General features: G+C 36.6%; 1 protein-coding gene across 8 annotated transcripts in view; it reads left to right on the top strand.

Annotated features, from left to right (window-relative positions):
* The window catches only part of LOC119653764 (protein argonaute-2), a 68,078-nt gene extending 53,672 nt beyond the window's left edge, over positions 1–14,406 (top strand). For 3 of the 8 annotated variants that reach the window (XM_038058746.1, XM_038058752.1, XM_038058751.1), the window contains 8 exons: positions 1,327–1,401; positions 2,639–3,370; positions 3,433–3,655; positions 9,291–9,702; positions 9,760–10,099; positions 10,331–11,016; positions 11,086–11,255; positions 13,828–13,966. In XM_038058746.1, the coding sequence (XP_037914674.1) occupies positions 1,327–1,401; positions 2,639–3,370; positions 3,433–3,655; positions 9,291–9,702; positions 9,760–10,099; positions 10,331–11,016; positions 11,086–11,255; positions 13,828–13,966 (2,777 nt within the window). Of the gene's footprint in view, positions 1–1,326; positions 1,402–2,638; positions 3,371–3,432; positions 3,656–9,290; positions 9,703–9,759; positions 10,100–10,330; positions 11,017–11,085; positions 11,256–13,827 lie in introns of all 8 variants that reach the window. The other 5 variants (XM_038058750.1, XM_038058753.1, XM_038058747.1 and 2 more) reach the window with 4 other exon arrangements.
* Positions 14,407–16,130: the final 1,724 nt, after the last annotated feature.

Raw genomic sequence — 16,130 nt, 5'->3', positions numbered from 1 at the left:
TTTCAAAAACTTACTCAAACACAAATCCTCACAGTTTTATGGAGCAGAAAAAGTTTTTTCGAACGTTTGTAAACTTTTTGTCAAAAGACAAAATAAAGTGTTTTGAAATAAAACAAGAAACGCTACGAACATATTGACCAGCCATGCTGTGAATGCATTACATACGTAAACTTGATTGTTAGTAGTCTTTTTAGAAAGTTTTCAAGTAATAAAGTTAAAATCTACAATTTGCCTCTTAAGATAAATATGCAATAAATAAAAATGAAAAAAATCATGAAATCGAAAAAATCTGTCAAACAAAAAGTTTCATAGGTACAAATGAATTCTTTCGTTTGGTGCACCCATTGAGGAATGAGATTTAAAGTAAAAGATTATATTTGAATAAACTCGGTCCAATTTTAATGGAGATGAGACGGATCTATTTCGTGCATATAATTTATTTACACAACCATTCTCCGTACGGCGGGAGTTATTCCGCTCTACTACAATATCAACTGGATTTGGGAAAGGTCTATCTGCTTGATAGCACTGATCTCCTAATTAAATGTGATTGATCAAGGTTTGCTTACAATCTGTCTCAATTTCTCCATACGATTGGCATATTTCGATGGCTTACTTACGTAGAGGGCTAAACATCAAATTTGTACATATGTTTTGATTTGATAGTCAATAAATTTATTCAGCATTGCGCTTTGAATTTGGAGAGGGTATTTTTATAACTCATCTTGTGAATATCTAATTATACGTCCTGAAAACTTCTGTAAACACTTTTACGGTATTAACACATTGCGTATATTACTATATGTAAGAATATTCTATCTATCTAGTTGCTTTGTACATTCATTCTTCTATGTTTTGACCCATAATATAATATAAATGAAATCGCCTGCACGCAATGTGTTAAATGTAAGTAACATCAGATGAGCTGTGGTTTCAAAATTAAATAATAAGGAACATCGGAAGCACCTCTTTCCCTTTTCATTAATCAAAGTACATCTTCGCATGTCCATTACGCGTTCATTCGTTCATAATTCATTCATTTCATATTTTGCGTTCATTTTCTAGGTGATTAGGTACTTATAAAAACGATGAGTTGTCGAAATGTCGATCCTTTCGTTTGTTTCAAATTGAATTGTTGATGTAAGGCGGAAAATATTTGGTTTCGAAACGGGAGCTTCGACGTTATCGACAACAAATTGTGATTGAAAATAACAACAAAAATGATTAACAATTTTTTATATATTTTTTTCTTTTTTAATTCTACTTTTTATTTTGATTTTGGTTTTTCTTTTTTGTTATTTTGAAACAACCATTTTTCGTTTTTAGAGCCACAATGGACTTCTTCGCCCCCGAGGCCACCGAGTCCTTCCCAGTCGCAGACTAGCTTCGATACACTCACATGTAAACATCATATGCAAAATGATAATCATATTTTTAAGGAATTCATACTAATAAAATTGTGTTTTTATATTAATCAGAATGGATGTAATTTGAATGAATGTGTATTGGATTATAATTTGCTTTGGATTGGGTTTGTGCTTTTGAATATTATTGCTGTACTTATCTAAAATGTTTAGTGCGTTATTTTCGTCAATGTTTTTCCCATCATTTCGTAAGAGTACTAGAAATAGATTATGAATTTTCATTTGTATTTTAAATCAGAAGTAGAATTTTGGGTTCATTCTAATATGCAAATGCAGTTATTTGATGGATTAATCCATGTAAACATTGTAATTGAATTCATTTTTTCTAGCATTTACTCATATATTTTAGCTATTACCTTGTGGTATTTTTTTACTATTTATCGAATAGCTTATTACTGAATTTAAAACACGCTAACTTGCCCTGGCAAGTGTTGTATGAATTTTCTTACATACGATTAAAAGCAAACCGAATTAACTTTGTATAGGACAGTTGTTCATACAAATGTAAGATTTGTAAACTGCATTTCCATCATGTAGCTTCATTTTCAATGTGTGGATGGGAAAATGTTTGAATTAAAAATTACTTTATTTGCACTTTTTATGTCGAGTATTTGGTTGAAATTCTCGAGGTGAATTTCTTTCGCAAGCTCCACTACTGCCTTTTTAAATGCAAAAAGTCGGTAGCGTTTGTTTAGATTTTTACTACTGGATCAAATGGTTTTCTAAACAGATTTATTCTGTGTATCGTATTTGAGCTTAGCATATATTTTTATATGAAATGTTGACTATCTTCGCAGAGGGTTCTTTAAGACGATCATAAACCTTTTTACTAGAATATGTTGCTAGGCTCTGTTGCTGGGTTCTCCCGGCTATTCAAGATCGAATAAATTTTGTTTTGATTTACACAAGTAAGTGTTAGTCGAATAGAATACCACTTTGACAACCCGAATGAATGGAATGTTTTCAATATGTCCCGCAAGTACTTCTTTAATGTTAGAAATTTCGCATCGGGTTGCATTTTAAGGTTAATTTAGTTTTTTGTCAGAAAAAATAGAATATATTTTGCAGTTTTATCACCTAGGAGCATGAAATTTATCTAAATTGGGAAAGAACATTGATCGTCTTAATGAATTTTCTGTGATTTGTTTTTGAACTTTTTTCCCTTTTTGTTATAAATATTTTTCTATGATTACTATCAATTATATTTCCAATAGCGCCACCAGCACCAGGATCATCAGTGAATCCAACTTCTGTAACAAGTCCTAGTACACAAAATGTCACAGGTGCATCAGCTGTTGCGAGTGCGTCGGCTCTGGGTGTTGTATCGGCAACACTCCCAGCACAGCCCGAACTGCCAGTATTTACGTGCCCACGACGACCGAATCTTGGGCGTGAAGGAAGACCAATTGTGCTACGTGCCAATCATTTCCAAGTAACAATGCCTCGCGGTTTTGTTCACCATTATGATATTAATATTCAACCTGATAAATGTCCGCGTAAAGTAAATAGAGAAATTATAGAAACAATGGTACATGCTTACAGTAAAATATTCGGAGTACTGAAACCTGTATTCGATGGAAGGAACAATCTTTATACGCGTGATCCGTTACCTATTGGAAATGATCGATTGGAACTGGAAGTGACTTTACCGGGAGAAGGAAAGGATCGTCTTTTTCGCGTAACGATAAAGTGGGTGGCACAGGTATCACTCTTCAACTTGGAAGAAGCCTTAGAAGGACGAACTCGACAGATCCCTTACGATGCGATATTGGCATTAGATGTTGTTATGCGTCACTTACCAAGTATGACGTACACGCCTGTCGGAAGGAGTTTCTTCAGTTCGCCGGATGGGTACTATCATCCGCTGGGCGGAGGTCGTGAAGTGTGGTTTGGTTTTCATCAAAGCGTTCGCCCATCACAATGGAAAATGATGTTGAACATTGATGGTGAGTAATTTATTTTAGCTTTAATTCGATCATTTCTCTTTACGTTTGTATTTTCTTTTCAGTTTCTGCCACTGCTTTCTACAAAGCACAGTCCGTTATTGATTTTATGTGTGAAGTATTAGATATTCGAGATATCAATGAACAGCGAAAACCACTGACCGATTCCCAACGAGTGAAATTCACTAAAGAAATTAAGGGCCTGAAAATTGAAATTACCCATTGTGGTCAGATGCGAAGAAAATATCGCGTGTGTAACGTAACGAGGCGACCAGCACAAATGCAATCGTAAGTAAATTCTACTTTCATATTAAGTGTTAATTGAATTGAATAAAACAGCCCGTAGTTGCTTGAAGCGACATGATGTTTAGAAATATATCGATTCACAATCGAATATTTTTTGATTTACATCTTAACATTGATTCTATTCACGAGATTTAAAAGGAAAGCCTTTGGTCAAAATATATGTTTAAAGGAAATTACCGACTTAAACTATATTTGCTGATTTAACATACAGAACAGTTTCGGTAGGGCAGGGTAAAAGTTTACATTACGTCCCTTGCAATTTAGACCGAGCACAGCTTCGCTAATCCGGATGATGTTAAATAACATATATACTCTCGAGGAAAACGAAAACAATTTAAATCAACTTAACTTTGGAATAAATATATAATGCGAACTAATCACTATTATTCTGAAAATTACTTCCTGATCGAACTTTGGCATCTTCTGCATAAAGAACTACTTTGCTTTTCTTCCCTGTACAAATGGAAAAGTACACATAAGATTAAAATGGTGGTCATTGAAAAAGCAAAACATCTAAAAGCTTTTGAAAACTCCACCGACCTTTCAGTTGAGTACCGAAATGGATTCCATGAGTCGTTTGTTAAACAAATAAGACAAGTCAAGCAGAGAACAACCTTAATGGGAAAGCTCTTTCATAGTCGACCATACTCCAGGCCACGTAGCGCAGCTAATGAGAAATGGTGGTAAAATTGTGACACTGTCACTGTCCCCTAATGTGATCGTACTCATCCAATCAACGAACCAAAGTGCAACACATTTAACCAATTGCATTATGGGAAAAATAAAAAATGACATTTCGGAAGGATGAGTTCTTGGTTGCGAGTTTTTGGGATAAGTTAAGTATTGAAAAATATATTTTGTGAGCAATTTAGATACTAACGAAGATCCAGATGATAACACCCAGTTATCAACTTTAAGGAAAAATGGTTGTCAGTTATCAATTCTTAAGGAGAAATAGTTTTTCTTCAAGAGATGAATTAAAATAATCAACAGTCGTATTTGGGAATTACCACTAAACAGTGAGGACAGTTTCTCCATTGTAGAAGTTGATAAGATGAGCTAAACATCGAAGATGAGGATGCTATTTAACACGTCAGTACCTGTATACAAAGGGCAGAGGAAAATAATGTTGATTCGAAAAATTTGACAATTCTGGGAACGCTACGGCAGCAATGGAAGATAAACAAGCAATTATTCGTCAAACAAAACTTACTGAATTTTTCAAACAAGTTAAATCTCTTTCAACTATTTCTTCTTGATTCTTCATTTTCACTGTATTATTGATCATTTGCTTAATTCTGACATTTATCGTGAGTGGATTCTTTTAAAATCATATGTTCCGTTTGCTATAATAAATAAATAAATGTTCTTCTTTAAACATTTTTACATTACATCTTTGGTAATCCGGATTTCTGCTTGATCTGGATTCGGCTGGGTTTAATTGATCCGAACTAGTGAGACTACGGTACATTTAATTCTCAATATGTGGGTGTTTACGCATGCAAAGGTAGTTTCGTTTATTTTTAACGAAGAATACTGTTATGCATCCTCCGAGATGGCAATACCAACACCATATTGAGTGTGTGGGCTACCAAAATAGAGAAGTTTGTATTCATTTTTATTGCGTTCGTGTTCTAAGTTGCAGCATTTTGGGTTTCTTGCAGTCTTTCTCTGCAGTCTTCTTGTCTTTTCGGAAGGGCCCCTGCGAGTTCCTCGGTCTTTCCAGTTAGGGTGCGATAATTTAGCGTGCAGACACGCTCATGCGTCAAGAACCCTTGCCCATTTCTGGACAGGATCGAGGCCCGTCGACTGAGATGAACGCCCTAGCATTTTTCCGAGGCTTGTTACTCTGGATGCATTTTCTTGATCGGTCTGTCGTGGGACGTCACCAAGAGAGACGATCATAGTGGAATAACTCCAACTAGACTTTATTTATCTCTTTCTCTGATCTCAGCATTTTATTTTTTTTTACTGAGGATAAGTTGCCTCAAAGCCTCCTTCTTTATCTGGGCTTCGGGTTAGCATGTGTTTTAAAAAATTTGATATATGTATTCCTAAAGTGTCGGGATAGCTGAGTAATTAGAGCACAAGGCTGTCGTACGGAAGGTCGCGGTTCAAATCTCACTGGTGACAGTAGAATTTGTATCGTGATTTGACGTCGGATACCAGTCGACTCAGCTATGAATGAGTACCTGAGTCAAATCAGGGTAATAATCTTGGGCGAGCACAATGCTTACCACATTGCCCCCTACAGTGTACTACTGTAGTTTACCGGTACGGTCTTAAATGAATTGCTCTAACACACTACAAGGCCCAGATCCAATATGGATTGTTGCGCTAACGATTATTATTATTATTCCTATAGTAAGTAAAATGAATGAACCAGTTTAACTGATATCTCAAGTTCATTGTAAATAAAAAGTAACCTCTATCGGGCGGAACCCTAGTTAATCCTATTGATGAGAATTTTTAAATTGTAACAAGATGAAGCTGAAGACCATTGCTCTCTGTTATACGTGGTTTTTCAGAATCAGTTCCGTTGCGATCAGCAAGACGTTTAAGAATTGTTTTCTGAATGTGTGCAATAGAGGTACATGGTACCAAATTTTGGTATTTCGTTGAGCGCAATGCCATTGCAATGCCCTCCTATAATTAGAGTGATTTCTTAACGAATCGCTTGTTTTAGTTAATTTAAATTACGGGGTTTGTCCTCATAGACACGTGACTTAAGTAATTCCAACATGCTGAAATCGTATATGGATAGGCCTAACCGTAGATGCAAAAAAATGTTGCCATTTCTTGAAATAAGATGGAATATGGATGGTCTGGCGGTGGGTGCTGTAGCCGTATCTTGTTGAAACTATTAATGTCCATGATCTGCACCTCTTCTTTGTAATTGAGGTAGAATGGTACTGTCCACCATTTAAAAAAAATGTTTGGGTGACCCCAAACTTTCTCATCGCGCACCAAACTGTTACTATGGGACTATGCAGAGCTTGTTCGTGAATTCTGTCTGTTAGCACTATCAAGCTGAAAATTGGCCTCGTCACTTGTACCACCTGCATGGTTTTATCCAAACGCTATTTGGTACGGATGAAAATGTACGCGAAGCATTGCTTCTTTCCACGTTTTCCGGAGTACGCACAATCTATTAGGGGCTAAGTGGTTTCTTTTTCATTATTGAATCGACTATTCTAGGGTTGTTAACCCACCGTTAGAGTCGAATTATTTCGATGAATGTTGAATTGTCATCGGAATTCACGTTAAACTGCAGTTATCGGCTCGCCACTTTTAACAAAGCAAACGTGTTCTAGTGTTCACGATTCTATGACGCAGACTGATAGTAAAGTGCTATCAGGCAAAGAGTGGATTGCGCGCGTCACATGCCCCGCACTTTTCTTTATGACCGACTACCAGTTACCTCAGAACCACACTCACTCATCCGTTATAATAAGCACTTAAGAGGTGGAAGAACCATTTCACATCATAACTCGTATTGTTCCTAAAAATAATTCCCCAAGATAATAAGCATCATCTCAAAATCTAGGATTGAAACTAATCATATCCAAGGATTTACCCGTTCTCGATTAAAGTTACATAATTGCATGATGGTAGTCGAGTTGTCTGTATTACGATTAACAATATGTAACTATCTAATCATAATCATACGAGGGTGGATAAAACATAAACAAGATTTTGTCTTTTTCAAATTTATTTGATGGAATACAATAATGCAAGCACATCCAAAGTTAGTCACGTCTTCTGGATCGATAACCAAATTTTATGTTTACAGTAATAAGTTGTATTAATTGTGCAATGTCCATGCGAGAAACCAATGTGCAGAAATTCCCCGATAAAAAAAACAATTGCAATCGTTTTGCTGGCTATCAATAGACCGCCCCTCATGTTATTCCATACTGCTTTATTTGACTCATGGGTATCGTGAGGAAACAAATTCAATCACATATTACAATTCTGTCCAGAAATGCATCGTTTACTTTTGCAAACTATGCGCGTAACAGATCTGCAAGCGTTTTAATTTCCAGTCTGTTATAAAAGGAGTGTCCGGATGGCTCAATTGGTTAGAGCGCTGGTCTCACTGGTGATTGGATGCCGGATACCAGTCAAACGAATGAGTACCTGAATGAAATCAGGATAATAATCTCGGGCGAGCGCAATGCTGACCACGTTGCCTCCTACCATGTACTGTAGCGTACCGTTACGGTCTTGAATGCTCTAACACACCTCAATGCCCTGATACAAAGCGGATTGTTGTGTCAACGATCAAACCCTCCTCAAATAAATATATAGTACTTTACGTAATCCTAAGTTCTTTAGAATGATTGTTTCACAGCTCCTATAATCCCCACAACTTATCTATCTATGCTGCAGTTTCGTAGCATTTCAGACGTCAGTCCGCTTCCAAAATTTTACGGATCCTATAACTTCCACATTTTACGGTGGCCGTTCATATCTACAAAAGATGGAATTTATATCCGATGTTACGATTTAGGGTATCTCTTTTAAGCTGCTCATCATGGCGGATGAGACCATTGATGTCCTTCACAGACTCAACTTAGAACTTTTGATTATAATCGTAATCATATTAATCATCATCTCTGTCGACTTCTAAATTTAATCCTTATAGTGGTTTTTTTCCGCATTGGATGGTTTACGTTCTGTATTTAGATAAAAATGACATTGTCGGTGGTGCGTTATCATGGTGCAAAATCCACGTTGTGTGTTCATCAATCTCGCCAGCGTTTCGTAACGTCCAAATAATACTTCTTTATTGTCAGAGCCCCTGACCGAAATTCATAATAGAAAAAACCGTTGTAGTCGATGAAAACTCTAAGCATCATTTTTTCGGTCCGTGTTCAGATAGCTTAGTGGTTAGAGCGCAAGGCTGTCGTACGGAAGGTCGCGGTTCAAATCTCACTCGTGGCAGTGGGATTTGTATCATGGTTTGACGTCGAATACTAGTCGGCTGTGCTGTGAATGAGCACCTCGGGCGAAGGCAATGCTTGACCACATTGCCTCCTATAGGATACTGCAATCCTATGGTGTATCGTTACGGACTTTTATGAAGTACTCTAACTCAGTTCAAGGCCCTGATCCGATTGGATTGTTATTTCCTTTTTTTCTCATTCATTCATTTGATGAAATGAATCCGTTCTGATATGAAATTAGTTTAAAATTCGATGTGGTGAATTAATTTTATTTTTAGAATTTAACTTACTCGTCAATTTTAGAAGAAATATCAGTAGCAGGTGTGGCAGCCTAGCGAAAAATCAAACTGGAATCGGGTCATTAGGACTCCTGCATGATTCCGCCAAATTTGTTTAACAAGATGGTATTTTCGTTGAATAGCAATTAGGTTACAATGGTTAAATGACTTGTAACCAATATCAATCAAACCACGCCCCAGTGTATTTCCCCGTATTTTACCCAACTGAGGTAAAAAATATGGATGTAGCTGATATAATATAATATACAGGTAACATATTTTAATATCATCAATCATCATTGTTTCGATATTGAAATGTATATTTAATTAATTTAACCTCTGAATATGCTAGTATGTAACGAAAATATCTTTATTTTTCCCTTTTTACAGATTTCCCCTACAACTAGAAAATGGTCAAACAGTAGAATGCACCGTAGCAAAATACTTCTTAGATAAATATCGTATGAAACTTCGCTATCCACACTTGCCATGCCTCCAAGTTGGGCAAGAGCACAAGCACACATATCTACCACTTGAAGTATGCAATATCGTGGCTGGACAACGATGTATCAAAAAGTTAACTGATATGCAAACATCAACAATGATCAAGGCGACAGCCCGGTCAGCTCCTGATCGTGAAAGGGAAATCAATAATTTAGTGAAGCGTGCCGATTTCAACAACGATTCATACGTACAGGAGTTTGGATTAACAATTTCAAATAGCATGATGGAGGTTCGAGGCCGAGTACTGCCGCCGCCAAAACTTCAATATGGTGGACGTGTATCTAGCATGAGTGGACAAGTAAGTATTTATGAATCAATTATATGGGTGTTGAAGATCGCTTAAAAATAAGCACAGCAGCTATTTCCTCCCCAGAACAAGGTGAGCCTTGCATCGCCCAATCAAGGAGTTTGGGACATGCGAGGCAAACAATTTTTCACTGGTGTCGAAATACGTGTATGGGCTATTGCATGTTTCGCACCACAACGAACGGTTCGGGAGGATGCACTGAGAAATTTCACACAACAACTGCAAAAGATCTCCAACGATGCTGGTATGCCAATAATAGGACAACCGTGTTTCTGTAAATATGCGACAGGACCTGATCAAGTCGAGCCGATGTTCCGTTATTTAAAGAATTCGTTCAATGCCTTACAACTAGTTGTAGTGGTTTTGCCCGGGAAAACGCCAGTATACGGTAAGAAAATGTATTTTTTTAAAAGTGTAAATATTCAAGAGCTCGATTGCAAGTCAATTTCTTTAATTATTTCCCTCTTTTTTTATTTGGTATGTTAAAATCTATTTGATATTATAGCAATTAACAGTAATGGTTAATATTTTCTGTTCAGCTAGATAGTCTGGATTCGAATGATCAAAAGTTGTCAAGAAATTATATTCCCAATATGAATAAGCCATTCTTCTTTTGCAGCCGAAGTGAAACGCGTGGGTGATACTGTACTTGGAATGGCAACACAATGTGTGCAAGCTAAAAATGTAAATAAAACATCGCCCCAAACTCTATCTAATCTCTGCTTGAAGATCAACGTAAAATTAGGCGGCATCAATTCAATCCTTGTACCATCAATAAGACCGAAAGTTTTCAACGAACCTGTTATTTTCCTTGGTGCTGATGTCACTCACCCGCCTGCTGGCGATAATAAAAAACCCTCAATTGCCGCAGTTGTCGGTTCTATGGATGCACATCCGTCACGTTACGCAGCAACTGTTCGGGTACAACAACATCGCCAAGAAATTATCCAAGAATTGAGTAGTATGGTGCGCGAACTTCTTATCATGTTCTACAAGTCGACTGGTGGTTACAAGCCACATAGAATTATCTTATACCGTGACGGTGTGTCTGAAGGTCAATTCCCTCATGTGTTACAACATGAACTTACTGCTATTCGAGAGGCATGCATCAAATTAGAAGCTGATTATAAACCAGGAATAACGTTTATAGTAGTACAAAAGAGGCATCATACGAGGCTTTTCTGTGCAGATAAAAAAGAGCAAAGTGGCAAATCTGGAAATATTCCAGCCGGTACAACAGTCGATGTAGGAATCACACATCCAACAGAATTTGATTTTTATCTATGTAGTCATCAAGGTATCCAGGTAAGAGGATAATTGATTTGATTAAGTTCTATGAGTAAAAAAAAACATTTTTTTTTTTCATTTTGATAGGGTACAAGCCGCCCTTCACACTACCATGTTCTGTGGGATGACAATCATTTTGATTCAGATGAATTGCAGTGTTTGACGTATCAGTTGTGTCACACTTATGTGAGATGCACCAGATCAGTTTCAATCCCCGCTCCCGCCTACTATGCCCACTTAGTAGCCTTCCGCGCAAGGTAAGTTTCTTTTATCAACGTTTACTTTAAACCTTAAGTTTTCGAAAAGTTCATAATTTGTGTTTTGAGGAATGGACGCATAGCTATGTTTCAAGAGAAGTCAAGCTTTCGTTTAATAGTCATCTCAGAAAAGGAAATAGCCAAAGCCATTGATATCAATAGAAATGTTTTCTGTACATCTATTATATCTCTCGAATTTTGAGAATTAGCTACTTTTTTTTAATAATTTTACATTCTATGGGTGAAGGAAGTATTTTTTACATTTCTGACAAACAATATAACACCACTCCTCCGCCATAATTGCTTGGTCCGAACTAAGGAATAGTTACCACGATCCTGTTTAGATCGGTAGCACGTCTATCGACCCAAAAATGGCCCTTTGAGATCGAAGCATCAATGAAGGTGTGAAATTAAATTGCAGCGTCGTAGCACCTTTGATTCCAAGCGCAGGCTAGTCCTAAGGGTTCATACGCATTTCCGGTCAATTGGATGTGGTTGTATGTCTCGGCTAACCGCGAGATGCGGTCGAAATGAGTGGTGGTTGCCCCCAACCACGTAAATAGGGCGATTATATTGCCGAATAACATTCGATTCGCAAATGAAATGGTCGCCCATTATATATCATCGCCATTAAAAATGCTTTCTGTTAAAGAACAGGTTGATTTATCTGTACTATACTGATTAGTGATGTACACGGCATTTGAACCGCTATATCCTACGTATTTTATTAATGTTCCTTAAATACTATTTAACAAAACCAACTTTCCGGTTTCCGCGATATTTATTTACTTGATAGAAACTGAGGTAATCTCACGCAGTCCTGGACTGCTGAACTGTAAGAATTGTATATCATGAAAAGTGGGTGAATAAAATTTACGTGATATTGGACAAATATGCACTTACGAGAATCAAATATCGTACGACTGAATTTAATAATTGGAATTTTAGAATATAATAGAATTGAATTATAATTTTGAACACGTATTTAATTGTATATTAGAAGCGCTTACGAAGAGTTTTATTTCTTCTCAAATATATGACCTATTCCTACTAAATGTAATGGGAAAATTACTGATATTTCAAATCCCTGCTGTTATATACTTTAACTCTCCAACTCCTAATTACTATCCGTTTTTGAGCATTAACTACTCTCCCAATGCCAGGTTGACGGCTAGTCGTAGTTCGGGCCGCTGCTCTCTATTCAACCGCGGTGTTTGAAATTTGGTCTAATGCGTAAAAGTATGCCCGGTTGTATATTAAAATCAAAAGGCAGCTGGCCGCGTTGCTAGATGCTTAGACAGTTGACAAATAGATATGAGCCCTAAAGACAATAAACGCGACCCCATGGCAATGGAAACGAAGATGCTGCGTACAGCAGTGGCTTAACAACGATATGATCATATTTTTTTTTGTTGAGGATGCTGGGAGTCCTGAGTGCGCACCCACTTAGTGACGGACCAAACCACTTAGGGAGCAACTTACTCCCTCTTTTGTAGTTCACGGACTCCTCTTTTTTGAGTTAAACTCAAATTTACAAAGTTTACGATCATGCTTGAAATGAGGACAATCGCAATTCGTATGGTGTTGCACTGCCCTCGCAGAAGGTATGGTCATGATTCGCTAGCTAAGGTCGCCCTGACCATCCAAGCAGATGAGAAATGACCTAAAGATCGAATAAAATTACTACATTAGATGATGATTCGAGAATCTATCGTCCCCAATCTGACGAAAATTACGAGCGAAGACGGTGGCGAAAGAGGTCCAGAAGACACGACCCTGCTACCGAATGGATAAAGTCTAGAGAAGTGCAGACTTCCAACGGTATAGTTTGTTCGTTCAGAAAGTTTGTGCATATCGAGTGACCTGCTCTGATGAAGAAACCACTATTCTCTTTACGGAATATGAAAAGAGACTTTTTATTACTTTTTTCGCATTTGGAGGGATGACTTCTGCTTTCTAGCCAGCACAATAACCAATTCGAGCTTTCTCTCTGCATGAGGAGCTACCATATTATCCTAGCAAGCGTTTTTAGTATCTATTCCAATCCCCCATGATCACATATTCATCAATCCATTCACAATTATCTACTATAGAATTGTTTCAGGGAGAATCAATTGTTATTTATTTAAATTTTATTCGAAAGCGTGAATAGAAGTGACAAAATTGAATTCGAAATTTGCTTATATTATTAAATCTACCTTCCTTTGGATATAAATCCTACTAGTTTTAATGATGATGAAATAAGCCGAGAATTAACTTTTAACGAGAATCATTTAATTTAAAATAACAGCGTTGCCCTAAAATTCCCTACGACGACATAACAAAAAGTAGTTGTAAATTTCGTATGTGTACGTCTGAGAGCTGTAGTCTCAAAAATTACTATAAAAGGAAACCAAGGCGAAGATTTGAATATTTTCCGTTCAACAGGAGTTGTCTTTTAAATTTACTAACTCGCTTATGATTCTGCGCTAGTTTGCTCATAGTAAACGTGCCCATTTCATTGACAGTTAGACTTATAATTGAGTACTCTATTTTTTTAATCTCTAATTTGTAATTTTTTTTTTTTTTTCAGATATCATCTAGTTGAAAAAGAACACGATTCGGGCGAAGGATCTCATCAAAGTGGTTGTTCTGAGGATAGAACGCCAGGCGCAATGGCACGAGCAATTACCGTTCACGCTGATACCAAAAAAGTTATGTACTTTGCTTAAAGCGCGAACGTGTAGATATCGCGCATAGGTAATTTTTTCCTTCTCAATTCTGGTATTGTTTTTTGCGTTCTGAATCAGAAAATATGGAATCTAAATATATAAGAACACAAAGAAAAATGAGTAAAGCTAGGAAAAATGGGTTAATGAACAAGGAAATCGATCAAAGCATTTTCGCGGAGAGAGATATATTTTATAAGATAAAAGATAAAGAGAAATGAATGCGAGAGAGAGAGATGAAAAAATTTCTACTTGTCTGTGGTGATCTCTTCCAAAATTTTAAACATATTTTAACATATTCTACAAAATATCGCAGAAATCAAAGAGTGTTATTTTTTACAGAAGAAATAATGAAAATATTTTTTTTCTTTTGTAGTCTGTATATTCACATATAATGTAACTAGATTAGAAATTATCTCAATACGCACCTACCATTTAACTGATCTAGTTCTCTTTGACTTTGATTTCAAAATAAAAAGAAGGTAAACTTCGATTTCAATATATATAATTGAATTCTTAGTCATTTAACACTGCGCCATAAAATCATTAATAAATCAAATTGGAGTAAAGAGGCTTCATTACAATCCTTCGTATTTGATTGTAGTGTGCTTGTCATATCCACAAACGTTAAGTTTTTCCTTCAGATTTCAGTGTTTTTGGGAAACGAAAACAAAAGCAATATTAATATTGGTAATATTTGATTAATTTTATTACCTTTGTAGAATCTGCATTTGAAGTGCTGGTTACAATTTGATGTGCTTCACGTGACAGTATTGGAATCGTACTTTGTTAAGATACTGCATTTTCAACAGGAATGACATTGAGAGCTTAAACATTTTATTTGATAATGAGTCTATTATCAGGAGGCACGAAGGAGAAAATCTGCCTACTCGGAATGTGATTACATATGTTATACGCGTGTTAGCTACTAGATAGGTAACTTACTGGTGGCGCTTGTGATTCATGTATTGATGTCTCGGTGTGTCAATTGCGCTTAGATAGTTTCTTTTAGTATGTTTCCCTATTGTTAATGTCTGCTACAAACATTTTTCTCAAAAACAGTTACATCCATTGAAATGAAATTTGCTAATAAGTTCGGAAATGTGAATCCTCACCAGTGTTGTCTTTTTGCTACCAAAGATAACAAATTTAATACCGTTTAAGATAAGTGAGGGATCCTAAGTCCACAACCACTTGCTGTTGGACTGGACCAAACGGAGAGCAACTTACTCTCACGTCTTTTTGGTCCACGGATCCTTCGTTTGGGGCATGACACCCAAGCATTCAAAAAATATATGACAAACGGTTTCGTACAGGGCAGAGGCAACTCGACAGTCCAACTGCAAGTGGTTGTGGACTTAGGATCCCTCACTTATCCTAAACAATAATTTAGCTTTAGCCTAACTTAGGCTCAAACTATTGGCGCCTGTAAATGTTTATCTCAATTTTGGTTTTGGTCTTTTCATTGCATCATCTGACGGGTGTTTAGATGGACGTTTTTCTACCCCCATCTCCTGGAATAACTTGTTGGGGTCTATCAATGCTTTTGTTATCCACTGTATAAATATCGTGAAGGTCGCAACACTCACGCTACAACTTCGTTGATTTGATTGGCAGTTCAAATGGAATGGATTTAATGGCATTGCTAACATTTAATTGTCATGTCATGTTCCAAGTGCTTTAGCAAACCCTTAACTAAAGCGAGATATTTAGATTTGGGATTATCTGAAAGTACGACTCGTTTCTATTTTCTATTTTTCAAAATCAAACAACGTCTAATTTCCACTTGACATTTTTGTTCATTGACAATGATAACTGTCCATTGATAACAAGGACCACATCGGTCCATCAATGGACATGGGTCGTCGTGAGTGTAAGGCGGTCGGACATAGTGACGTCAAGGATTGAGTAGAACGAGTGGAACGTACTGTTAATCACATTAAGCGGCATGCATGAATATGATACAATATACAATAGCAGAGATGAAAAGCTTTTATTCATTTTCTTTGATACCATAATTTTGCGTTTTCGACAACATACTTCCCACATGCAGTTAATGACATTGTTCTACGTTTGGAGAGTTTGGTGGAAAACAAAGTTATAGAATATCAATTTCACATTCAAACGAATAGTCGGACATATTCAATGCATATACACTACAAGCTTT

Source organism: Hermetia illucens, chromosome 4, assembly GCF_905115235.1.
Source record: "Hermetia illucens chromosome 4, iHerIll2.2.curated.20191125, whole genome shotgun sequence".
Lineage (NCBI taxonomy): Eukaryota > Metazoa > Arthropoda > Insecta > Diptera > Stratiomyidae > Hermetia > Hermetia illucens.
Note: the sequence above shows the minus strand (reverse complement) of the source record. Positions and strands in the feature narration are given on the sequence as shown.